Here is a 27090-nt window from a genome sequence, read left to right on the forward strand (position 1 = left end):
TGTATTTTCATAAACTAAAAAATGTACTACTTGTATTAAAATAGTAAACTACTAGTATACTTATAAGTTCACTTGTAGTACAGATGCATTACAAATGAGAAACCTAGTTGTGTACTTAAAGTTTAAGACTGTTACACTTGTAGTACACTTAAATGTATACTTTTATATACTAAAAGTGGTCCCAAGCAGTATTGAAATAGTACACTTACAAGTTTACTACAAGTACACATTGATATTTGTATAGCCTACTTACTACATAAAGTATACTTGAACATTACTTACGTGTACTTGTAAACTTGTAAACTTACGTGTACTTGCGTGTAAAATGAACTTGAAGCATACTTCTTTTTCGTAGGGGGTGCTGAAAGCTCAATGGGAAAGTGTGCTTGAAGTGTGTCCCCTCAATCTCTCCACACTAGAAAAAGAAAACACAAAGCAACATTTCAAAAATAACTAGAAATGTCCAGTTCTGTCCGGAATGAATGAGGGAATCCTTAAAATGCTTCTAATAATGTGTCAACAGACACTAGATATGCATTATACAAAATTACCTTTCAGTTAGTGCTGTTGAAGATTGTGTGGGAAATACAGCTTCTACTATAATTTGATCAAAAACATTTGAATTATAATGCGAGGAAGTCCAGCCCAGCTCCAAGCCTTTTTTATCTCCACTAGTCCTATCCAGCTCCAAGTCTCCTAGTTCTCAGTTGATCCTACCCAGCCACCTTCTACTCCTAGGTCACACCTGGGGTTGGGTACCGAAACCCGGTAGCCTACTAATATGGAACTGGTAACCGGACCGAATCAAAACACAGATTTCAGTGCCTCATTTCGGTCCCACTTAAATGCCTCAGCTGTCGGATGAAATATTTGCCCTCTGGTTCTCCGAAATGGACGTAAGAAGCATCATCACCGCATGTGATCGCTAATCAACCCTTTAACGCGTAAGATCGATCACACCAGTGTCATTAAAACGTTCAGATCACGTGATCATCAACTTCTAAATTCAAGTTGGCTGGCGCTGAGCCAGAGACAGATGCTCAACGCTGTCATATATCACAACTATTCAGTGTTTTCAACCAGGTTTATTTTAGGTTTCAGACATTTAAATACACATAAGTACTAGGCTAGCAAAACAATACATTGATAGTTTGTAAAATACACACTGATGTATATGGAAGCGGCATTAACAATCCTTTCAATTATAAATTGATTTTAGATACACATTGTGTAGGTAACTATACAATTTACTCTATTCTTCTCACACTTCACTGCTCACTTACTTTCATGTAGCCTATTTTGGGAGTGTGGATAAATTGACGTGTTTTAGCCTAAATCTGACAGATAATTCTCTGAACTGCAGTGCGTACTAACATGGTGGCGCCCATTGTACATCAACTAACATAAATCATGATCATTTTAAAGGTTTCTTAAATGACAAAACACTTTCACTTGTATTTAAGAATAAAAAATATCAGCCAAGGACTGACTGACATGTAACGCAACCAATCACAGTTCGTTTTGTTCATATTTGCGGTTACTCAAAGTCTTTTTGCTAATCCATTTGAATTTGGAATTGAAATTCCAATTCCACCCCCCCCCCACCCCTCCCTGAAAATATATGACACATTTTGGCATTGATAAGTGGTATCTGTGCCTCCTCACTCATAGAAAATCTTTACTGTCAATCCACCGTACATGATGCATAATCTCACCTCCCCTTTGCCTCACGGTTAACGTGCTAGACTACGGCAGCTCATTCATACATTCAGCCTCTCTCTCTCCCTGGCTCTCTCGCTATGACTCACTCGCTCTCAGCCTCGCAGCCTTCACTCAAAGCCTGACTGCTCACACATATTAGCAGGGCTGAAGAGGAGACCTGCAGCTTCCAGGTAAAAAAAACAACAAAACAATGATGATTACTAGTCTAATCTGCTTGATTACCAGATTTCACACACATCCACTTCTGCAGAGCTCACATTTACAGGATCTTGATGCTGCTTATCTTAAAGGGCTCTAAGCTATCTGTATAGTTCGTATTATGTGTTATGCTGAATTGTGAGAGTCATATGTCTGGTTGTACAGTATGTACCAACTGACGTTGAGTTTGGGAGGCTGTGTGCTGCCTGTAGTGTGCTGTGCGTGTGTGTGTGTTTCAAATGGCTGCCAGTACAGAAGGCTAGCAAAGAGAGAATGAATGGACTGACTGTACTATGTATGTGTCCTCCTCTACGCTGCTGCCGTATGAATGAGATTCGGGGCGGATGGATGCCGGGGGTGGCCCAGGGCTCTTTCACTGGAGGGAGGGGAAATTTAAATCCCGGGAGATGGACGTGAACTACAGTCTAGATGAAGTCATTGGGGTTGGGCTGATTGTTTGCTAATGATACGCGTAAGGTGTACAGAAAAAAAACTTGGAAGAATAAATGCATAGGAAAGCCAAAAGATTGCTTATCTGGTATGCCTGACACAGGCCAAGCATATATGCTTTGTGTAGTTTATCTATGTCTGCATGAGTTATGTTTATGTAATGTGAAGTTATAAAGTGAGATTTCATTATTAGCATGCAGTAACTGCAAACAGAACAAATGTTGCTCTGATATCTCAGAATTTCTCCAATATTGTTAAAATATGCTTTTTATCTGTCTTGATCCTTTTAACTTATAATGACAATGTTTGTGAGCATTTTAAAGCTTTATTTATCACTTTATAGAGCCACAATTGTGCAATGACTTTGCTAATCCTGGGCTGATCATTTGTATTTAATTTAAAATGAAAGAAATCCTATTATTATTATTATTATTGCACTCATCTTTTGAAATTGAATTGGAAATTTGTTTTATTTTATTTAAAGGAAACAGTGAAAAGTTGTTTTTCCTTGTCCATCACCTCCTGTCTTGAGAGATGGAGATTTTTGGAGGGAAGGGGGGCACCTTGGCTTGTCAGGCGCTCACTCTGTAGTCAGGGAGGATGCTGGGAGATAAATTTAGCCCTCCAGCTTTGCTTCCATCTGCCATTGCATGGTTTAGGGCCGTTGCTATAGGAACCACCATGGGTGCCCATTAGTGAGCGAAAGGAAATTTTGGCGAGGTTTCTTAAACGTATTTAAATAACATATTTTAGATTTGGTTAAGTACAGTGTAAAGCTTCTGTTTTGTGTGGCTGGGGTTTTAACAGAGTGGATGAAGCTTTATTCCCAGTTTCTAACCATCTGAGCCTGGCAGGGTTATGCTGTGGTTTGGTAAGACTCATCACTGACCTTGTTATAAAATATCTTAAAATGCTCACAGGTGCCCAGTGACCATACACAGTGCAGCTGGATGATTTTCTTTGTCACATACAGTATTGAATGTTTTCATGTTCTCATGGTTTCAGTACAAACATTGCCCATAGTTCTTCCGTTTTGCTGGCACAATCCCTTTTAGTATACATTTCGTCTGCGGTCTAGGAGAACATCATGCTTTTGACTTGGTTACGTGCAGAGATTTTATGAGTTCTCCCCAAAAGACTTCATTGTGTGTTTCAAGTTAAATTCTAATTAGGGCTAAACGATTTTGGAATATAATCTAATATATAATCTAAAATATTATTATTTTTACCAATATTGTGATTGTGATTTAATATGTGATTATTTTTTAAGCTCTTTATCTTCTGTATTATTAAAAAAAGACAAGTAATAATAAATCATTGTACAGTAGGCATGGGAATCTTTAGGCACCTCATGATCCGATTCCTAAACCGATTCTTGATCTACTTTTCTTATTAATCTTATTAATAAAACTTAAAATCTTTTTTTGTTTAATTGCATGTAGGCTAATTATAAGTACTTTTAAAAATGATTACACATTAAAAAATTTTATTAAAACAATGTTAAGAATTTTAAATAGGCTATATAAACTATATAGCTTCAAAACAAAAGCTAGTAAATAACAATGTGAAAAAAAATAAAAAATTGGCTACAAGGAATAAACAAAGAGTGCTTTCAGTATGCTATTTAAGAGTAGGCTATCTGAACGTTTTCCATTCAAGAGCTGTGAGTGATTTTTCTTTATCAGTTTAGATCCGATAAGCTGCATTCACACTAATCCACAGGTCTCTTTTGAAATATAAGATTGTTTGTCCTGACTGTTTAATCCCTTAAGATATAACTGACTGTTTACATTCATTTCATAATTGAAATTGAAATTGAAAGCAGCCTACTGTCAGTGAGTTTCATATTTTTAATATATAAGCCCACTGCATTCCAAAAGACATAAATTATGCCTTTTAAGAGCATAATTTCGCAAGCTTCATTACATTACTCGCGCATTACAAAGCGTGAATTTCTCACAGCGCATATCCTGTGCAATTAAGCTAGCGAATGTCATCGTAATTCGCTTCAACCTTTCCGAACTTTATGAATGATTATTTTACGGACGGTTTGAGTGGTGTGTGCGTGAGGAATTGGAAGCAAGCAGAATACGGGTGTTTCTAAAGCACACGCAGCGTCATCACGCATCTGTGTTTAAAAACTAAGCTCAGAATTGATTCTGAAATTCTCTGAATCGTTCCAGAATCGTTGGAGAGAGAATCTATAACACAATATCACATAAATTAAACATAAACTGTTCTTTCCTGTAGGTCAGGCCTATATGCGTAGCGTGCCAAGTTGATGCTTCCTCTGCGGACTGCTTTATTCTCGCGTGTCTCGTGATCAGAGTATAATAGCAGCCTTTGCGGTTACAAAATTGCGTTTCATCATATCGCGATATTATCGCAAATGCAATTAATCATTCAGCCCTAATTCTCTTAATCAAGAACATATCTAGAAAAAAAGCTCAGAGAAGACAGATCAGTCTCTCTTGTAGAAGCAATATGTGTAGTTTTAATACAGAATTGTGTAAGTTATAGAACTGTGTTTGAGCTAAAATGAGTCATTATGATGTGCCACTGCAGTCTGTGATTCAAGGTCGCCAGTGTTTTTGAGTGGGAGGACAGAACAGGTGGTTCTAGAGAGATGAATGCTTACTTGACTCACATCCAAGTCCAGACAACCACCATGTTTTACGCCTCCTACACTATCCGTCCGACCTACATATACTCATCAAACCTAAAAAGCATGAGCCACAGAATGACATGTGAATACAACCCAGGCAGTTTTATCTTGCTTTGTTTAAATTTTCAGATTGTTTAATTTATTTTATTTCATTTGAAGTCTTCAAATCACAGTGCCCTTTTGTTAAAACAAAGTTTTATTTAGTATGTCAATGCTATCAATTAATTTTCCATGAATCAAATATTTTGGGTAACTGAATATAATTGTCACCTGTCAGATTCTCTACTTTCCACAATACAGCATTCTTAAATCATACACTCATCAATTGTGCTGGAATGTATAATTGGCAGGGATTTTGATATGTACCAGCAGGATCCCCTGTGATTCCACACCTAACCGCCCCCTAAAGCAAAGCGTGGGTGCCAATACCAGCTGGTCAGTGAGTGGGATGCCTAATTCCTTATTGTGTTCTAGTGAAAGTAGTGTCAGAGTCAGTGAGTGCTGTCCGAAATTGTGCTTTTGTTAAGATTACCAAAGAACCTGTAGTATTCACTCTTTGTTACTACATATATTACTCTTTTTTTATATGCACATACATGTACACAGACACTTTAGTGTTACTTTAAGTCCAGTTAGACAGCTTTTATTTTACCAATTTACTTGTAACAGTCAATGTGAACAACTGTATGTTAATAGCTGGAAAAAGGTTAGCTACGATCCCATTAGATGTAGTTCATTAAGTGATTTAGTAATTTCAGAGGTTTTGGTACTTTGGTACCAAGTCAACTAAATTAACGTGCCAGTCTTTCTGCAGTATTGGAAATAGCAAGTACAAACTCAGATCGATAACTTCGATCTGTCTGACTGTCAGGCTACTGCTTTCAAATGCTCACATATTTATTTTGTGTGCATGCTCTGTGTGGTCTGGACTCTTTGAGCATTGCTACACACATGAATATAGGGTGTATTGTGTATGATATTATATCAGCAATTATAATGTAGAATTGACAGTCTGACTAATTCTGTTGCCTTCTGGTATTTCCCAGAATTTGAATCTTTGAAGTGGATCATCATCTGAACCAGGCACTTGAAAACCAGACAGGGCACTCATGGAAAAACATAGTTGCCATGGATTTCCAAGGACAAGAAAGGACAAGAAATAGAAGAGGCAGAATTATCTGTAACTGAAAAAGTTGTAGTGGTATTCCTCAAAATTAATTTGAAGAAGCTATTCTCACATCAAGCAATGATGTATACAGAATGCTACAGTTGTGACGATCCATGCATATGTTGAATGAAACAATGTATTAAGCGATGCTCTGAATTAATTAAATTAATTGGTCATTCGTAGTCTGGAATAAACGGTACTTCAGGCTTTCATCAAATTTTATGGAGGCCTTGCATAGCCAGTTGACCACAGGGGAGCAATCTGGAGGTTTAGAAAAGCAGAATGAGACTCCAGTGGACAGCCCCCAGCCACATTCAGTCCCACAGTATCATGAACAGAACAAGGTTGGCACCCAGCAGCATCATGGACAAAAGCAAAAACGTATCAATCCTGAGAGGAAGCGTCTCAGATTACAGAAGAAAGCTGCTCAGGAGACAGACAATGTTGAAGAAGTAAAGCCACCAAGGGCATCTGGTAGTTCTGAATATCCTGATGATAACATGAGGCAGCCTAGTGAAATGCCATCTGGAGCTTCATCCTCAGCAGTATCAGCTATACCATCCTGTTCCATGGATGAGGCCCTGGAAAGTACACCTCGACAAAAACGTGAGCGTAAACCTCAAAAGCCCGGAAAGTATGTGTGCTCATATTGTGGTCGTGCTTGTGCCAAGCCCAGTGTGCTTCAAAAACACATTCGTTCCCACACTGGAGAGAGACCTTACCCATGTGCACCATGTGGGTTCTCCTTCAAGACTAAAAGTAACCTGTACAAGCACAGAAAATCACATACTCATAGGGTGAAAGCTGGTCTGACTGCAGACAGGGAAGGACCAAGTATTAGTTGTTCGGAGGAGCCACTTACAGAATCAGAAGATGAAAGCCAACCATCCTCCTTCTTAGAAAAACAAAGCATGTCCATTCAAAAGCAAAATACCACAGAAAAGTGCTCTGATAAACAGTTACAAGGTACAGAAGATTCTCATGCAGTTAAAAAAAGACTTGCAATGAGACTAAGCAGAGGAAGACGTACACCTATAGGATCATCTGATGAAACATCCTCATCATTTGGTCTAAGTAGCAAAGGTAGCACAGAGTCAGGCTATTTCTCTCGATCTGAGAGCACAGAAGTGTCTCAAGATAGTCCACCAAACACAAGTGCCAAAAGCTATGCAGAGGTCATCCTGGGAAAGTTTGGTCGGCTTGGTCAGTTACAGAGGACTGCTCATCAGCAACATGCCCATCCTGCTGGGCAAGAAAGTAAACGAATTCCATTCTCTGTGCCAAAAAAGCAAGTTATTGACCACATAACAAAACTCATCACCATCAATGAGGCTGTGGTAGACACCAGTAAGATTGACAGCGTCAAACCAAGAAGGTTCTCACTCTCTAGGAGAAGCAGCACAGAACTGAAGCCAGCCTCTTCTAAAGAGCCTTTCCTTCACAGTCCAAAAGAAATAGATGTGAGTACAAAGAGCAGTGGTTCAATTACTCTTGGTGTACCTTGTGAGAAATTTCAGCACCATTCTCTCAGTATGGAACAAACTGACAAAACATCAACTGCTCCTCTTCTGAGAAGTCACTCCATGCCCTCAGATGCAAGCGTTAGTGATGTGTCTGAAACTTCTCTTAGTCTTCGCCTTAGCCAATCCTTTGATGACCAGCAACCAGTTCATAATCGGCGTCATGGTATGCTAAGACGACAGCCTGCCATTGAATTGCCCATTGGCGCTGAAATTACCATAGACGGACATCCCTATTCCAGCTCATCATTTCATCCCTCAGTTCCTGCAGTGCCTGATCCCAGCCAGAAACAAGAGCCACTTGAGTGTGATGCATGTGGTATAGTTTTTAATGACTGGGAGAGATATCAAACACACTGCACAGTTCATATTTCTCAGCAAACTGAAATTCCAGTCTATCAAGTGGAAGAACACAAAAGAACATTCACAACTCGTCCTGGTGCTTTTGCATTTAGAAAAAGAAGAAAAGAAGAGAGTATAGAACTTGACGATCCTTCTTTACCCTCAGTTTCTTATATATCGCTCAAAGGATATATGCCATCTTGTGAACAGCCTATTAAAGGGACCATTGAATTAGGTCAAGAACATGGCACAGAATGTGCTTTGAAAGGAATATCTGTCATACAACATACTAGTTCATTTGAGAAACATGATAGTACTTTACAAAACCTTGGACCAGATGAGGTGTCTCACCCTCATGATGTCTCCCATTGTTCTCCTTGCTCACAATCAAAGGAGCAGTCAACTAAACCATACTTCCGTAAACTTGTACGGCAACACAATGTCCAAGTGCCAGAGATTCTGGTCACTGAAGATTCAAACACCAACACATTGACAGTATCACCCCCTCAAACTGTACCTAAAATCAAGGACGCTGAAAAGGTCAGTGAGTTCCAATGGCCGCAAAGAAGTCCAACTTTAGCCCAACTTCCAATTGAGAAGTTACCGCCTAAAAAGAAACGTCTCCGTCTTGCAGAAGCTACCCAGTCATCAGGGGACTCAAGCTTTGAATCAATGTCCCTGCCTCACAGTCCAAGTCAAGACAGTTGTGTATCTCACACCTCCAGTCGATCAACTTCATTTGAAGAGGCTTGCAAAGCTGATGCAGATATGACACCAACTAGGAGATCAAGAGCCACTCATACTTTGACAATTCCCACAAATTCTCACAGAGAAATGAGGCGCTCTGCATCTGAGCAGGCACCCCATGTTCCTCAACATGTTAACCTTATTAAGGAAGCTCGCAGTAAGTCTTTTGACTACAGCAGTTTGTCTCCAGATCGGACCCCTGCAGGATGGAGAGACAGGCGGAAATGCCTTCTACTGAGGCATAGTGCAGTGAGGGAACCTGAGGAGGAGGATCAATCTTCTAAAGTCTTCAACACCAGTTCTCCAACTCAAAGGACTAGCACATCACCTAGCAATAGCCCAGCAATCTCTTACAGTCCAACCACCACCCATCTTCTGTCTTTAAGCAATACTGTACACACATTTAGTAAGAAGCAGATAATGCAATCACAGGATGTTTTATCAGAGAATACCCAGCAGAATGCATTGCAGTTGACACCATTGATTCATACTGACCAGCCCACAACAATGGGAAGTCTGCTTTGTCCATCAGGTGCTGCTAGAGCTCATTATTCTTCAATGTCGACAGGACTCAAGCTTGAAATTCCAATGGAGAATGAATTGGTGAATTCTGATACAAGGGTCAACCAACCATACCTCACTCATTATCGCCACCATCAGAATCTTGGTTTTGATGTTACTTCAAACACAGAACTACTGAGACCTTTACCAGCTCAGAGAATTCCAGTCCGTCTTAATTCACACCTTCCACACCATACAGGCTCTATTTATACTACAGCTTCACAAACATTTTCCTCAAGGCCTCAGGAACCTTGCTGCTCTGGAGTCAGTTCAGTTCAAGTGGCCTCAAAGTTTGAAATCATGGACCAACAACCAATATCTGATGGATCCAAATCAGTAAGTGCTGGAGCAACCAAACGTGTGCTATCCCCGACAAGCAGTGAGGAGCTCAGCCCAGAAAGTGAGCAACAGCAGAAACGTGTGAAAGAGGAGGAGAAAAAGCAGGAAAATGAAAGGGGAAATGATGAAGTTTTGATTGAATGCAAGAAGGATGAAAGAGTGGGTGAGCAAAGTGTCATCTTACCAACAGAACACAAAGATCCACCATTTCTGACTCTTAACACTAACCTTACTTTTACCTGGTGCTATCTAAACTACATAAAGCCCAATCCATCTATACAGAGTGAACAACAAAGCTCAGTCTATTCTTCATGGTGTACAAGTACCCGCAATCCAAACCCTCCTGGCCTGACAAGCAAGGAAATGCTAGCCCTGCTGCACTGCAGGCAGAGACCAGAACCACTCATCTACACCATGGCAGCCATGTCACCCCCTCTAGACAGGAAACAAGAGACACCTGAGTCCCAAAAGCCTAACGTGACTGAGGTAAATGTAACAACTCTTGTATTCATCACGTCAATTATTTCTGCCCTGCTTGGAAAATCAGCTTAAGCTTGTAGATGTGTTTTATAACATGGTAGCTGGTTTCTAGCTGCTCCAAGCTGGTCATTAGTTGGTTAACAAGCTACCATGTTCCCAAAACAGCTTGTCCACTTTAAACTTAATTTTTCAGTTGGGAGAATAACTGTTATGCTAGCTGACATTGATATTATTAAATTGAGGGATTATGTTTTTTTTTTAGCTCAGTATTTTAAAAGGCATATGAGGGTTTAAGTAATACAAAGGTAAGTGACTTACAGTCCCCACTCCACAGTTTTAAAATGTGATTAAACTTAATCTTCACAAGACAACATTAATCTAAACTTGTAAATTTTACTTATAAAAAGTATACAAAGTCAACTTAAAATGTTGAACGAGACTCCCCCCCCCCATCTCTGTCTCCCTGGGCTCCCGGAATAGGGTTGGTGAACTTGCCCGTGTCTCTCTCGAGTGTAGGTACATGCCACTCAGCCCACAGAACCGAAAGAAGCCCAGCAAGCTGAGTTGACAGAGGTAGAAAAGAAAACCGCAGTGGAGAAGGAGGACCGACTATCTACCTCCAAGTACAGCTCACGGGTACAGATTTGTGAGGGAGGGTAAGTCATTATAATACATAATACTTGTATAAATGCAACGAAAATAAAGTGTAAAAGTATAATGAATGCTTTACACAATTTGCAATAAATCATTCTTACTGTGTTTGCAAGGCAGCATTGTTTAGAAATATATATTTATTTATTTTCCTCACACTTTTCTGCAAGAAATTCAGCCTAAACCTCCATAGATACCTTTGTAGATAGTTTTATTCTTCAGTGTAGTCTAAGTGCTGTCTAGTTTTGCTTTTGTAAATATTAAACTTGTGAAATGTAAAATTAAAGGGGTGGTATAATGCCCTTTTCACAAGATGTAAAATAAGTCTTTGATGTCCCCAGAGTGTGTATATGAAGTTTTAGCTCAAAATACCTCACAGATATTTTTATATAGCATGTTAAAATTGTCAATTTTTAAGGGTGAGCAAAAACACACCGTTTTGTGTCTGTTCCTTTAAATGCAAATAACCTGCTGCTAGTGGCACAGAGGGTGGAGCTTCAACAGCTTGCACTCACACAGACATTCACTGAAACTTTTAGACTTTTATGTTCAAACCGGATTCAGACAATGATGGAGAGACTCATGAAGAAGTGACAACATGTAGAAGCAACAAGACATTTCTGAATGGTTAGTTGATGAATTTATGTAGCTTATGTGTAGTTATCTTCTAGTCATTGATTAGCATATTCTGTCTTGATAAGCTATAAATCGTTTTTCAGGGGTGGGGTTTATGTAAATTTTAGGGTTAATGATGTCACTAACCCGGGAGGAAGCTTGTGTAATCCCAACCAGCCGTTTGTTTAAACGGGTGCGATTTCTTTAAAAGCAAATATCTCCCTTTGCTTTGAACTTTGAGCATTGTAACTTTGCAGATGTTGTTTATGCTCAAACAGCAACATTATACACTAACTAAAGTTAAAAAAGTGAAATCATAACAATAATCAGTGTTGACTTACATCATTAGCATTTGGCCATTCAAAATGAAACACAGAGTGATAATGTCCTTGTACAATTTTCATACTTATTTGTGATTCATGTTCTATTTTGCAGTTATTTGCATACTGAATTGTGGTCTTCTTTATTTTCTCTCATGCATTTATTTAAACAGTTCTATCTGTATTTACACTTCAAATATGATGTCATGTTAGCTGTTGATTCTGGTACACAGATGTAAGAAAACCAGATGTGTGTGAGCATCATAATAAGCAAGATATACTCTGATGTACTATTACATTTGAAAACCAGAAACGTGTTTTTTTTTTTCTGCCTTGCAAGCACTGTTTTTATAAGCAAATTTTAGCCATTTTTAATACTGTCATAGATACAGCAGCTATGAATGTCCTCTTCTCCACACCCATATGAAAGCTAGAATCTTTGTAGTTCCTGCACTGTGCATCCTGCTCATACTGTATGTGTGGTGGCTTTCTGTCACTAGTTTGTCAGTATTTTGAGCAGTGTTGTTCTTGCCCCGCTGCAGGAGATCAGTTGGCTGTCAGAGCCAACACGGACCGTCTGTTACACAGGCCGAGCCAGGAAACTACCTAGCCTGGCGGTCACTTCCTGTGGAACCCCACAGAGTCCCATTTACACCATACTGCATCAATGATTTTGGTCATTGAGCTGAAGGCATATGGAGATGGCCAAGAGGCAGTAGAGTCACATTTTGAGGTGTTTTCAGATGAATGAAAAACAAACATCTAAGAGATTTAAGTGTTTTTTAGCTGGATTTGCTTTAATACCCAAATGATCTGAATTATAAGTGGCAACCAAACACAGTAACCAAAATTGATTGTTATACAAAAGTAAATAATATATTTATTGAAAACTGCATAGGCCCAAGAAAAGCCACAATTATTTACATAAACAGCTGAATTGGAAATGTAGGTCACAAATTTTGATCACGTCATATGCATTTGCAGGTCAGAGTTCACCAAAACTTCTTTGCATTAGGTTGCTATATCCGGTCTCCCATGCACATGTATAAATGCATAAGAATGAAAGACAATGGAAGGTAAAGCCTAGTGTGGCCATTTTAACTGCTTATTTTAACCCTTGTTGCAATTGAACCCATGTTTAATGTAGAATTTGGGTGTAGTTTGATTGGATGCATGGACTTGAACATGAGCAACAAAAGATATGTACAGTATAATGTTTTTTTCCAACCAGTTAAAGGTGCTATAAGCGATCCCGGGAGACTTAACTTCTTGTTGACATTTGAATTGTTGTCAAACAAAACGGAGGCTAGACCCTCCCTCCTCCTCATCCCGTCTCCTCCTTCCTCCCCTCCCTTCCGGCATAAAGGAAAGTCAAAGTAGTCACTACAAACAAAGTTAAGTTTTACTGATACTTCATTCAGTGTGTAATGTCACCAAGTTAGATAAATGCTTTTATATATTGCAGAACAGAATGCAGAAAAAGATAAAAAATTATCTTAAAATCGTTTCGCCACCTGAGGTTATAACTATAGCTCCCATACAAGAACGCAATAATAGCAAGATAACGTTAGCTTCGCGTTTCCCAGTGAGCATCAACAACGGCGGCGTCGTAAACAAATTTAGTCAAAGTTGTCAATAGCCTATAAATGAACATTCAAATTCATAACAAACAGTGGGTGAAAACATCATTCACACAAATTGTCGCCCTACTGTGAATTTGCTTGGTCATTTAATAGAGATTGATCGCTAGGCTGCTAGAAACATACATGTTGTATTCACCAAAGTTAACGCTGACTGCATAGTTCTAGCTAATTACATCCTTGTGTTGGTTTGGCGAACATGAACGTCAGTTTAGAAAGAAAAATGGATTTACCTGTTCTGCAAAAACAGAGCAACTGAATGTCGGATTGGAATCCCTTCTGCCGGCGGAGTTCTCGCCACCTTTCGAAGGTTTTTCCAATTTAAATTCGGTACTTTGCGCGTTTCTAATCCTTGTTGCTCTTCTTTGCAATTTGTTCATCGGAACGTCGTCTCTTTGGTTGTGTGTCGGGCCATAATTCAAACTTCCCTCTTCTGCTTCTCTCTCCTCCACACCCCCTTCATGTGCACACGCACTAACCCCCCAAACCCCACCCTCAAATACTTCTTGCCAGTGATTGGCTGGAGCACTGTTTGTTGTGTTTCGTGGTGCGGGTGAGTCCAGTTTGTTTTTGTTGCCGTTTGTGGAGCCTGTGGTGTCTAGAGAGGCCGTGTTTTTTTACAGTGTGTTCAGGGGACAGGCAGCTAGCGGATAGTGAGGAGATAGTGTTTGCTGTATGTGACAAAAAATGTTTTGGCCTAAAAAACGCATGGCATCTCTTAAGGTGCTTTTCCACTGCATGGTACGGTACGGCTCGGTTCGGTACGGCACGCTTTGGCGCATTTCCACTGCATGGTATGGTACGGCTCGGTTCAGTACGGCTCACTTATGGCGCATTTCCACTGCATGGTACGGTACGGTATGGCTCGCTTCGGCTCGCTTTAAATGGTACCACCCCTGTTGAGGTTCCAAGCGTACCGTACCGATACTAAAATGTGACGTGAAAACACTGCAGATCACTGATTGGTCAGACAGAATCATCTCTACCAGCGTCATTGTATTTACAACACGAGATACTAAACCCGCTAGATTTAAATAGCCAGTAGACAACAGCCAACCTGTTTTAAAAGTTTTTGCTTCAAAAAAAGAGTATAAACTTCAAAAAAAGAAATGGCTGAATCGTGGTCAGTGGACGAGGTGCAGATGTTCCTCTCGTCAGTTGCCGAGGAGTGGATGTGGAAACACGGAATGAAAAATTCGCATTTAATATGATGTCATGGTAGTAGAGACGGCAACTATATAACAATCAGTCCCACCCACTTTGAAGCGGTACTAACTGCAGTGGAAAAGCAAACGAGCTAAAGCGAGCCGAACCGTGCCGTAACGAGTCGAGTCGTACCACGCAGTGGAAAAGCGAAGCGAGCCGAACCGTTCCGCGCCGAGTTGAACTGTACCGAGCCGAACCGAGCCGTACCATGCAGTGGAAAAGCGCCATTAGAGCACCTTTAATAAGCCTATTTGTTTTGCTCTTTTACTTTGCACAAATTAGTAACTACTTTTTACATTTTTTATTTTTTTGCATTTAGCATTTCTCTATCCTGTCAAAACAGACCTATGACCTAATTTGGGTCTCGACCAACCAGTTAAAAACCACTAGTGTAATTCCGTTTTAAGTATACTTCCGTTTTAATTCAAGCGCTTAATGTATGCACACAGCCGAACGCACAAATCCTAAAAAGTTTTGTTCACGAACACTAGCATATGCGTACACATGTGTATATATAGCCTTTCAATGTCTATTTAATTTAATGTCTGTGCTACTTCTTTCCAAAAGTTAAGAGGGTTAAAGATGTCTTTGTACTCGTTTAAACGTTTAAAAGTTGTGGGTATCTCTTAACCCCCTCATGCAAGCACTCGTCAGCGTTGCCGTCTATTGTTGTTGCCATCATTAGTAGTTTGTTGTTGTTGGGCCACGGCAGCAGGCCTTCAGCGAGCCTGAGCTACGCCCCAGATTCCGCCGCTGCCAGGCCCTACTCTCGTCTTCCCCCTGCTCAGCCACACACCGCGGCTTTCCCCAGCGTTGCACCCAGTAAAACAATGCCTGCACCTCTCAACAAAAGCCTTCCCCCTAGCGTGAGCAAGCTCAGCCATCTCAGCCATTTCATCCTGCCGTCTCTAAATCTCCCCATTGTCCTTTGCCTGCAGCTCCTAACGCGAGGCTGTCTCCGCTAGTGACACATGGCCAGATAACATTTCCCTCTCCTCCCTCTGCCTCTAACCTTTTCCCCTATCGGTGGCCTACAGCTTCTCCCGCAGACCCTAGTGTGAGGATGACTCCGCTAGCGGCGCAGGCCCAGTCATCAGTCTCAAATTCCCTTTTTTGTCCTTTGCCTACAGCTCCAACCACGGGCCCTAGCGTGAGGCTGCCTCTGCCAGCGGTGCAGACCCAGACAGCCTATTTTCCACCCCAGCTTTCCTCTTCCTTTACCTTCCCCATTACTACCCAAGCCCCAGGGGCCGACCTAAGCATGAGACTGCCTCTGCAAACAACCCAGGAGCTTCTACCTCCTAACTCTCTTCCTCAGGCTAGGTCATAATTTTCCCTCTTCTCTGCAACACATATGCCCATACCATCGAATGCCATCGCTTTGGAACTGCTCCCTGTCGCCAGCAACATCAGAGCACAGATTTTGTCAGGTGCAGACATTGATTTATCCTTCCTACTCTCCCTGCTTCCCCTAATTGAATCAAGTCACCAAACTGATTGTGACGATTTTTCAGTTACCTAGAAAAATTCAGCTCATAGCCCATCCCGGATCCTTTCCTTCTCAGAATTCTGTATCGCTTTCAGTTGATACAGCGGAATCATTTGTGCTGCTTTTCCCCATAGGAGGTGAGAATTTAATTGAGAATCTTGCGATAATAGCAGAGCTTGTGTTATCATATGGAGGAACCCACTTTTACACCTATCACAAGCTGTTTTCAGCAAAATGCGCCATTCAAGTCTCCCAATGGAATTAGTGCCATATGCCGGCTGGAGCATTCCTATCTGATCGGCGTGAGTATTGAACTCCTGCCGGATGCTGTGAATGTGACATAACTCCCCCCTCCCGCTAGGCACGACCCGTGCCATGGATGGCAGAACCTGGGAGGGGGGGTGGGCATCCTGGACTCCGTGACGGGGATGTGAACCGGGTGAAGATGGACGGAGTTCAGGATAGACTAGACAATAATGACGGAGCAGACTAATCAGGGGACCACGGCGGTGCAGACTGAGGAAGAGACCACGGCGGAGACTTCCTTTCGGGCGGCCATGGCGGAGACTTCCCTTCGGGCGGCCATGGCGAGATTTGGAAGTCCCCTCAGAGGACTTATAGCCCCACCCCAACACCCCCCTCTTTCTTTGTAAAAAGCATACATTTTATCATATGTATTTCAAAGTTTAAGGATTCATTAGTTTGAATTGGAAAAAACACTCTTAGTTGATAATTCAATATACCTACTTTATTTTAGACAAAACATCCCATACTATATATTTAACATATGAGCAGAAATTTGAGAACAAAAGCTTATTTGATGTGGCAGTAGTCTATTTTACTGTAAAACTTTCTAATCTATCCAAAACTAATCAACAATATCTTGTCTAAACATACATTTTTCATCTGTAACATATAGTTTTTATAATATATTTATATAGGGTATATAAATGTTAATTTGCAGTTTAATACGTTGCTTATACAAAGACATTTTATTTTAACATTTCAGTCGATTTTTACTCATCTCAGTATAGTAATATAGTTTAGGAAAAGCTAAACTAGTAGATGTGGTCATGTTCATGTAAAAATAGCATGTTGTAAGTGCCTGTAGTAAACAACAGACGCATCTGTGCCGTTCATTCACACATAGACACACGATTTTTGCAGTTTACATACACTATATTGCAATTAGAACAAAGCACTCAAGAATAAAGACCTTACTATTCACAATCCTCAGCCGTTGCTTCTCGAAATGAAACCAAAACCAGCACTTTTGAGGTACATTTTTCCAGGATTATATTACTATTACATTATTATTATTCCCTACAGCATAGCAAGGCGACGTAAAGTACATGAATCTGATTAAACTTAGTCTGTTTTATCGAATTGATGTGGGCGTTGACAGGTTTGCATGGATCGCCTCAGATCATTTGCGTTTCAATGGCGCGTGCTCTCCGTGGGCGTGTTCACATTAGCAGATAATGAGTTGCCATGAGAACGACTGATATCTCTCTCTTTACATACAGATTACATAAATATTTGTTTCCATTTTGAATTTGATCATTTAAAAGTAGACACTTAAATGATTATAAAGATGTATTGCTCTTGCCTGTGTGACTAGTATTCGCTGAGTTTTAGTTAAGTTTAGAGACGTGCTCCAGAAAAAACGTTCACGGAGACGGAGAGGCAGAAAGCACACCCTGTTTATTTTCTTTATTTTACAAAAGCACAATGTTTTGTTTCGATTGCAAGTGGACGCATAAAAAAGTAGACGTTTAACAGTTTATTTTTTTATATTTTTTAAGTCTGTATAACCATAAATGACGTATTGAGTAATGAGTATTTTAAGTCTATTTTGATGCTATGTGAAAAAAATCCAGCAAAACGTGCCGACGCGATGTTCTTTGACAAGTTGGGCAGCTTTGGCAGAACCGCTTCACCTCAGCGGCCAGGCCAATGGAACCGATCTCAAATACGCTGAATTGTGTTCTTCACCCCTAGGTGCCCTGCTATCGGGTGTGAGTGGGCTAGCTCCAACATGATTTCAGTCTTGGACTTCGGCACTACCAACAGGTGTTTTTTCCTCCCACCGCCATTGGGCGACACAGTAAAGCAGGCAATTTTTCACTATGAATTGCGGGTAGGGATGGGGGGCTGGATATTGGGCTTCTCCCTCCACCTCCCTAACTTGTGACCAACAATTCCGTAGCCTATCATCCTCTCGCTGTTCACGTCCAAACAAGGCCCCTTCAGTGATCTGTTGGAAGAAATCAGTATACAGGTTAGGGTGCGAATTTTGTGACTCACCTTTTCTCTTGCTGTCGGTGGCCTGCAGGACTGGTTGGCTAGCAGTCCGACGGTGGGTCCTTTGTTTTCGATGACTCCTGTTCCGACTATCAGGTTGTATGGTGGTTGCTAGCAGGTGGTCAAACCCTGGCCAATCCCTTCCAAGCAGTACAGGGACCGGGAGGTCCTTTACCACTCCTACCTCCACCGGCCAGGACTTCGATCCAGCAGAGATGGTGACCGTTTGGGCAGGCACATAATGGGTGTCCCCGAGTATGCAGGTGATGGGGATAGACGATTTGCTGCCTGGCCGGGCCTTGATGATTTGAGGTTGTACCAGACTCACTGAGTTGCCTGAATCCAGAATCGCATTCACAATCTTACCTCCGACCCGCACTTGCCGTGCAGGCGCCTCCAGCGGTAGAGCTCGGTGGACAATACAACCTGCTAGCCATACTTTGGCATCTGGTGGGTGTGGATCGTTTGGCATAGGTTCATCCCATGGTGTGGACGCTGCCGGCCTGTTTCCTGATCTTGAGATGCCCTCTGATGATCACAAAGGACGCCAAACAGGACCGGAACCAACCCTGGTAAACACCATAACGATCTGACAACACAAGACACCAGTCACTGAGAATATATGGGTGAGTAGAGTGGAATCAGCTGGCGCTGATGATCAGCGGTAATCGGAGGACACACCCACACTAATCACACACACTACACACAGTCATACGAGACAAGGAAGAGGCAACGAAGACATTGCATTTCTCATTGCAACCTCGAACCTTCAACAATTAGAGATCAAAGGTAGCATTCGTTTTGACGTTGTGACAGTGGCGGGCTGAATGAGGACACGTGCTTCTGATCGGAATGTTATTCGATCAGCGTGTCCAGGTTCAGAGGTAGTCAAGGACGCATTGTGATCGGATCTCAGTGTAATGTAAACGCAATCCAGCCATCTGGTCTGCATTCACTGGTGGACGTCACACAAAACCCCGCCCACTGTCTTTATTCCCCCTCCTCTCTCCGGAACTGAGAGCTGTGTGGTTTTGTGATACAGTTGAGTGCGAAGTACATCGCAAATATACTGAAATGTTTGCCTTCGCAGTTCGCACCCAAAAGTTGCAGAACCATTTTCTGTAAAGAACGCGCACTCTTCCCACCACAGCTGGCAATGTTCTCGGACCCATACGTTTCTCTGTACCGTTTCCATTATGGCATCTATCCACAATTTTAGTACTTGCAGCCTCTTCGTCCTCCTCATTTTGCGAGATTTGTAAAATGTCCCCCGACTGAAAACTGTTTTTAAAAGAAAACCCACCACTTCAGGTCAACACCGGAGCCATCCTTTTTTTTTTTTTTTCGTGGGAATGCGAGATCTGATCTGTTATCCAGATACAGAAGCCACTTGATGTGGACAGGTGTAAACGCACCGTGTCCTGATTGGCTTATGATCCAATCTGCTTGATCGGATCGCGATGATCACATGTTAATGTCAAGTGTAAACGCAGCCATTCTCTTGCTCTGCTTATATTCTCTCTACTTAATGAAGCACAGGTGTGGCCGATCAGCACTTGCTCCTGGCTGCTGATTGAATGTGTCACAGCTGTTAGATCCACTGTCTTACTCATGTCGTGTGTTTGTTTGTGTGTGTGTGTGTGTGTGTGTTGTTCTTACTGATTGTTTTGCATGGGCGTTACCACTGATTACTTATTCATTCATCAGCGCCAGCTGCATCCCATCTAGCCAGCCTATTTAATGCCTTGTCTTTCGTCTTGTGTTTGTCAGATCGTTTTTGGAGCTTCCCCGTGTCTTTACCTGTTCCTGTTCTCCTCGTGTGTTCTCTTGTCTGCTTTTGAGTTCATCGTGTTGTGCTGGATTCCTGTTTCCAGTCCCGTTGTGGATTCTACACTCTGATCATCACTCATCATTTCGGAGTTGCTCATCGAAGTCCCTGCGTCACCACTCTCCTGCTGTCTGTGGCGTTTGGACTTACAGTTGTTTATTCCCAATAAAGAGATATTTTACTTGCATCTTGCATCCGCGTATACTTTACGTAACAGAATGATGAGAAGTAATTACAGGGCGACGCTGAAGTGCACTCTGGTGATGCACTCTGCACTCACAGGGTCTAGACGAAGTCCGAACACAAGTGGTCACAAAAGATTTAAAAATGCATTTTAAGACCAGGTGTAAACGGTAATGCGTTTTGACTGACCTCTTGTGGATTATTGAAAATGCATCTTAATACCAAGTGCAAATGTTTTAACCACCATGCAAAGCACCTTAGCAACTATGTAGCAACATGCTAAAAAACGCTCAGAAATGCATTTTTTTTTTTGCATGCCCAAGCATCACTCATATTTTCTTCAGAACAGATTAAATCTAATTATTATATAATGCACTGCCTTTTGGACCCACTTTAATTAAAAATTTTGGAATTCCGGTATGTTTAGAATGTCATTGGTTATTTATTGGATCATATTAATTCCATCTTTACTTTGTGGTGAACAGTAGTCTGTTACTGTGAATATATCGCATCACAACCTAAATAGCTGCACAGCCTTAATCTAAAAAACTAAATCGCCCAAAATTGAACTCTATTATGGCTGTTATTTTTAAGAAAGCTGGCAACACAGTTCTTGATTTGTACTCCTGTTATTGGTTATGAGCTGCTGGTTGGGTCCAGGGTTCCCCCCTTTCAGCTGTTTGCATTGGCACAGAAGCCCGGGCTCTGGGCACAGAACGGCATTGCAAGATCCCCATGTTTGAGCCGGGTGGTGGTGACGGGGGTCGAAGGGAGGGGGGCCCTAGTTCTTGACATTATAAATGGCGCTCTGTTTGAGGTCAAGTGGAGGCCCCGTTTTGGGACTTTCTGGACACAAACAGGGTGGATAACCAGCCAGACTACCCATGTGTGTGTGTGTGTGTCTGTGGGTAGGCGAAAGGGGTGTGTATGGATATATATGCATGTGTGGTGTCTGAAAGAGGGTCTGTGCCAAGCATACCAAGTTGTTTTAGAGCACCTTTAAAAGCATACCATGCAGGTGCTATAGATTGGAGACCAGATCTCCCACACAGACCTGTGAGATCAATGAAAAGGCCTCTTTATGCACATATTCTAACCCAGAGGCTTTGCTTTGCTTTGCTGGTATTTTAATTAACCTAAAGGTGATGTTGAGAACTTGCAGTGTCAATGTCAACCTACATGTGCTGCTTTTCTGTTCCATTCTGTTTGTTTAACTTATTAAACATTGAAAAAATAGTGCTGATATGATTCACATTTTTGCTGCACACATTTCATCCAGTTAAAGGGTTTGTTCAGGCAAAGTCTTTATTTAATCACCCTCATGTTTGTCCAAACCCAAATGAGATTCCCTTGTAAAAAAAGAAGTGTACTTAATTATGTGCAACTGTAGTGTACATCAAATTTTAAGTTAATTTAATATATATATATATAGATTAATATATAATGTAATTAATTAAGTGCACTTTCATGACTGTTTCTTAACACACTAAGTGCTTACGTGTACTTTTTAATAATCAATTTAATTACAGTACAATCAGCAGAACCTTTTAACCATATTTCAAAGACAATAGAATTAGTTATGAACTTGTATTTAAACATGTACTTAAGTCCTGCTTATAACTGCTTATAAGTACATATAAATTTAAACTATAATACATTTTCATTTAATTACAATTGTCATGCAGTTAAGTGCCAGAAAACATTACATTCATTTTGTACTTGTGTGTAGAGTCTTTTACAGTATTTAATTTCCGTAATAAGGTCTTCTCTTTCACAAAGGTTCAGAAGGGTTCCAGAGTGCTATTTTGTTTGAACTGTCAAGCTCCAGAAATGTCAAAAGTAGTCCATACGGCTTGTGCGAGTCTTCTGAATCCATATGATAGCTTTGTTTGGAAAAATGTTTTAGTGAATTATTCGCTAATTTAATTATGTGTTTGATTCGCTAATTAAGCACATGATTGTCATCAGTGATTATACAGTATATTGATCTCACAAGATATGTGATGTTATGATGATGATTTTTTAAATTAATAGAACTTCAGTTATTCTAAACAGGTATGTAATTAAAAATTTGTGTTTTGTTTAAACCAGTGTGTCCAGATTTTTTAAGCTTTGGCCATGAAGTTTCCATTTGGTTCATCACTTATTGTATGATATTTCTCTGGTGCTTGGTTTGTTACCTTTAGAGTTTGAAAGCCACAATTCCCATTATGATAAAGAGCACTCTCGACATTCTGCAATATTTTCTATTTTTCAAAAGTCTTTCCCTGTAGTAGTTCAACTTATAAGGGTCAGTTTGTTTTCTGTCAGTGACTCCTGATCATTGGAAAAGCCTGGTGAATGTTCACACAACATATTCTTTCAGCTTTAATGTTGTGTTTTCCAGTTACAGGTCAAGTGAGGAATACGTGTATGTACGTGGCCGGGGGAGAGGACGATATGTATGTGAAGAGTGTGGAATACGCTGTAAGAAACCCAGCATGCTGCGCAAACACATTCGACTACACACGGACGATCGACCTTACATCTGCCAGCACTGTAACTTTGCCTTCAAAACCAAAGGTATGCTGCACAACTGATGAATGGAGATTTGTGGCTTTTAGTTCATGTCTGTCCATATTATATTAATATTAAGTAAAAGTAAAATATACATTTAATATTTATATTAACTTTGAGCCCATCTACTATACGCTAGTGTACACCTAAAAGACAATATTAACTTTTAGCAGATATACATTTAAAATGTACATTCCAAAATACATCATCTCCTGCTCAAGGGCAAATGCAAATATTTGGTCAAATAAAATGTACTGTGGAATAAGATTGCCACTCTCCCTAACTCCACCTGCCCCTGACTAGTAATAGCAAGAAGCAAATTTAAACTAATTTATGATAAGGACAAGACCATCAATATGCTCCCTGTCCTGTAGTAGAAATATTGCCAACACAACAAAAATAGAGGTTTATAATAGATGTTATTGTATCACTAGTTCGATGACATCAGAGGTTGTTTACATGGACAAAGTCTACACCTGGATTCTCACAGGGACGAACTTGATATAAATAAGTTTCTTTTTTTTCATTCCCATGTTGAAGCTCTCATACTGTTTTCCTCAGGGAATTTAACCAAACATATGAAGTCAAAGGCTCATGGGAAGAGGTGTCCAGAGGGAACTGCTCCAGGACCAGTTCAGTGTGAGCTTGAGGCAAATGAGGGAGGTGAGAAACTTGTTTTTGAAAGAAGTCTCTTCCTTTTGCTTACCAAGGCTACATTTATTTGATCACAAATACACTGAAACAGTAATATTATTACAATATAAAATAACAGTTGTTTTTTTTTTATATATATATACTGTATATGTTTTAAAATGTCATTTTATGGCAAAGCTGAATTTTCAGCAGCCATGTACATGTATAATTTATATAAATTCAGACAAATTCTGTCTGAAGTATTAGTTACTCAATAACTTCTTTTTGTGGTTCTGTTTGTTGAAAGCATTAAAACTTTGTCTGTCAATTTGACTTAAAAAATGATCAGAGCAAATTATATGATACATCAATTCATCTGATTATTTGGAAATAAATTATGTCTTTACCATGAATTATTGTGGCATTTGGATTAAGTATGGTTACTTAGCTAGTGACTGAATTGGTTAAATGTATTTGTCTTTTTTGTTTGCATAATTAAGATACAGTGACTCTCTTGTGCTGTAGGTGACAGTGATAAACGTTTCCTTGAGACGGATCTGGTGGAGGAGCACCAGTTCTCAGATGCAGAGGAGACAGATGTTGATGAGGCTGATGATAATGATGAGGGTGACGAGCAAGCATCATGCTCCTCTTCGTCATCTAAGAGTGCGTCTCTCTCCAGAGATAATCCTGGCTCCTGTGACATCTCAGGCTTTTCAAACCCAGGCTGGGAACAACATCCCAAACCGCCTGTCAGTATGAGCCCCCGAAAACCGAGCCACTATGGAGAAGCTGCCTCTCCGAAGACCACAAAGTCTATAGTAACCCTTACACACCTCGAACCCACTACAGGGAAATGCTCATCCCCCATCCGCAGCCTGTCTCCTGGCCTGCAAATGTCCCCTGCTTTACCACAGTCTCCTCAGCGAGACATGCCCCCTCTACGTTGTCCCTCTCCGAGACATAGTCTCTTTCCATCATCCTGCCTTTCTTCTTTATCTCCTTCTGAACACCCAGCCTCATCGTTCCCAGAGAGACGTGTGTCCCCCATTAGAGCCTTGTCCCCCATACAGCCTTCGGCTCACAGTTGTCCACTTGCGTTGACTGTTGGGGCCAGCGTGACTGTTCAGTACCAAGCTAATAGACCCAGAGATTCTACAAAAGCCTCACCCAACAGATTAAATCTCAAGACCAAACCGGTAAGTGTCTTTATGTAGATCTTTCTGACTGAATGTAAGAAGTAAAAAGTGACCGTAATGCTGATAAGAAAAAGTTAAACGACCATGCCATTTATTTAGTGCATTTTTATATTGGCCTGATCAAAAATAATGGTTTCCCGTTTAAACCTGTTTTGTTTAGTTCCTCTAAAAGAAAATGACACTTTTATTACCCTTACACCCATAGAAAAAAATAAAATAAAATAAATGTATTTAAATAGTATTCTCGCTTGACAACAGTCTTGATGTGCAGAACACATACTGGCAGCTTTACTGACTCCATTCATCCTTGTTTCAATAGTGAATAAATTGTGAGTTTCTAGTCTTGATGGCTAAATATGTAGATGCTTCTTTGTTTGTCTAAGTTTGTTTTACTCCACTTATAGAAAGATTTTTTTTTATTAGTGCACACAAAGACACCCAAATATATCCACGATAAACATCCAAAACACATATCCTGATTCTAAAAGCACACTGTGTGTTATTTTTTGTGTCGCACCTTTATTACAAATAGAAGTCAAGCCACCGGTCTTTACATACAATTAAAGCCAAAACCGTAGATAGTAACCCATGAAATGATGAATGCATACTCATCTGTTTACCATCTACTGTATGAAGAAAAATTTGTGAAGAACCAGGACTATCTTTAGCTGTCAAGACCGTAGCTGCAAAAAAAAGATTAACCACACTGTTTAGAAATAACGTCCTTTTGCCTAGAATAAAGATGACTGCACTAGTGGTCACTCTACAATATCCAACAGACCACTTGGTGATTTCACTAAAAAAATGTCTTTCTGGCTCCCCTCAAGGAGAAAACACACAGTCCCAAGAGAAGGACCAACATGACACAGTCTTGGCCTCTGCCACATGGGCGTCTCTCCAGGAACATGCAGCCGAAAGAAGGCCAGCGTGTGTTAAGTCACCTGCCACTGCACTCCCAGCCCCAGGTGATGATTCCCAATCTCAGCCTCACGATTCCTATAGGCGGGATCCAGATGGTGCAGCCACGCTCCAATATGCTCCTCCGAAGCGCTTCTCTGAACCACAGTGTGGCCCAGATGACTGTCACTGTACTGACAAAGGAGAAAGGGGCAGATGGGAGTCCTACAGTTGAAGTTCCTCATCGTAAAAATCAGCTGATAGTGTTCACGGAGCCTACGGTGGAGATGAGCTCTAAGAGTAACACTTCCTCCGATGAAGACAAGGAGAAAATCCGGGGAGTTATTCAGTCAGAGCTAGTATCAAAAAAGAAGGAGGTTCCCAGCGTTCCCATGACGACCTGGAAGAGTATCTCTCAGAGAAATAACAGAAAGCATTCTCGAAGTCCCAAGAAAGCTCAGCCGGTAGACAGCTCAAGAGCATCCATGGGCACTAAGTGTTAAAGAAAAAGTTCAGCCAAAAATGACAATTCTTTCTTCATTTATGCATGCGTAAAATATGTCATTCCAAACCTGCATGTTTGGCAGAATGTTCAGTTTTTCTCTTTTTAAACAGTGGCATTTGGTATTGTCTAGAATTGCCAGAAATGAACGGGCTTGGGGCAAAAATTATACCAAAATGCACAAGACTGCCTGCATAGACACAAATCAACACCTGCATCTTCATCACCGCCCTCTGGCGTGTTTGATATGCAGGCAGGAGAAATAAAAACAGGATTATTTACATTGTGTTTCCACTGCGTTAGTTATGCTGAAAGCTTCAGTGAAAGTGCAGAAATCTAGTTGCGCTCTTTCCGCATTACTGTGATAGGCTACAATGCTCATCCCTGCAACCTTTTATGCAATGTGAGTAGATATGGATATAGTGTAATGTTACAATCACAATTAGATAAAATAATACTTTTTTTTTTCTTAAATAGGGGAGAGTGGGGTAAGATGAGCCATTTTTTACTTGTGTGTTCCTCAAGATAAGAGAAAATTAGGCAGAAGCACATTGAATGTATCTAAAAAAAATTATGTATAGGATGTTTCCTATAATTTTAAATGATGAGAATACATCTATGACAAAGGGTTCTAAAAATATGGCTTCTTATTAAAAAGTGTTGATGTGGCTCAATTTACTGACCATCTAACTGAATGTGAATCAACCCCATGTGAAATTTTAAAGATCATTTACCTATTTTAAAAACTAATTTAAAAAATCAAATTTCCTTTTACAAAGTAGTCATATTTATTTTCTTAAAGCCAACTTAAACAACATAAAACCAACCAAAAATCTTTAATTGTTTATATTTCTGAAACAGTATGTTTAACATCA

At 40.5% G+C, this 27090-nt stretch overlaps 1 protein-coding gene across 1 annotated transcript; it reads left to right on the forward strand.

The window, feature by feature from the left end:
• Positions 1 to 6424: 6424 nt before the first annotated feature.
• hivep3a (HIVEP zinc finger 3a) lies at positions 6425 to 26216 on the forward strand (the record flags this gene model as incomplete). The annotated part of the gene is made up of 6 exons (XM_081376538.1): positions 6425 to 10198; positions 10709 to 10848; positions 22815 to 22990; positions 23546 to 23647; positions 24143 to 24816; positions 25644 to 26216. The coding sequence occupies 6 exons, from the start codon at positions 6425 to 6427 to the stop codon at positions 26214 to 26216; spliced, it is 5439 nt and encodes a 1812-aa protein (XP_081232664.1).
• Between the last annotated feature and the right edge of the window lie 874 nt (positions 26217 to 27090).

The sequence above is a fragment of the Scardinius erythrophthalmus genome, assembly GCF_964197995.2.
Source record: "Scardinius erythrophthalmus genome assembly, chromosome: 10".
Lineage (NCBI taxonomy): Eukaryota > Metazoa > Chordata > Actinopteri > Cypriniformes > Leuciscidae > Scardinius > Scardinius erythrophthalmus.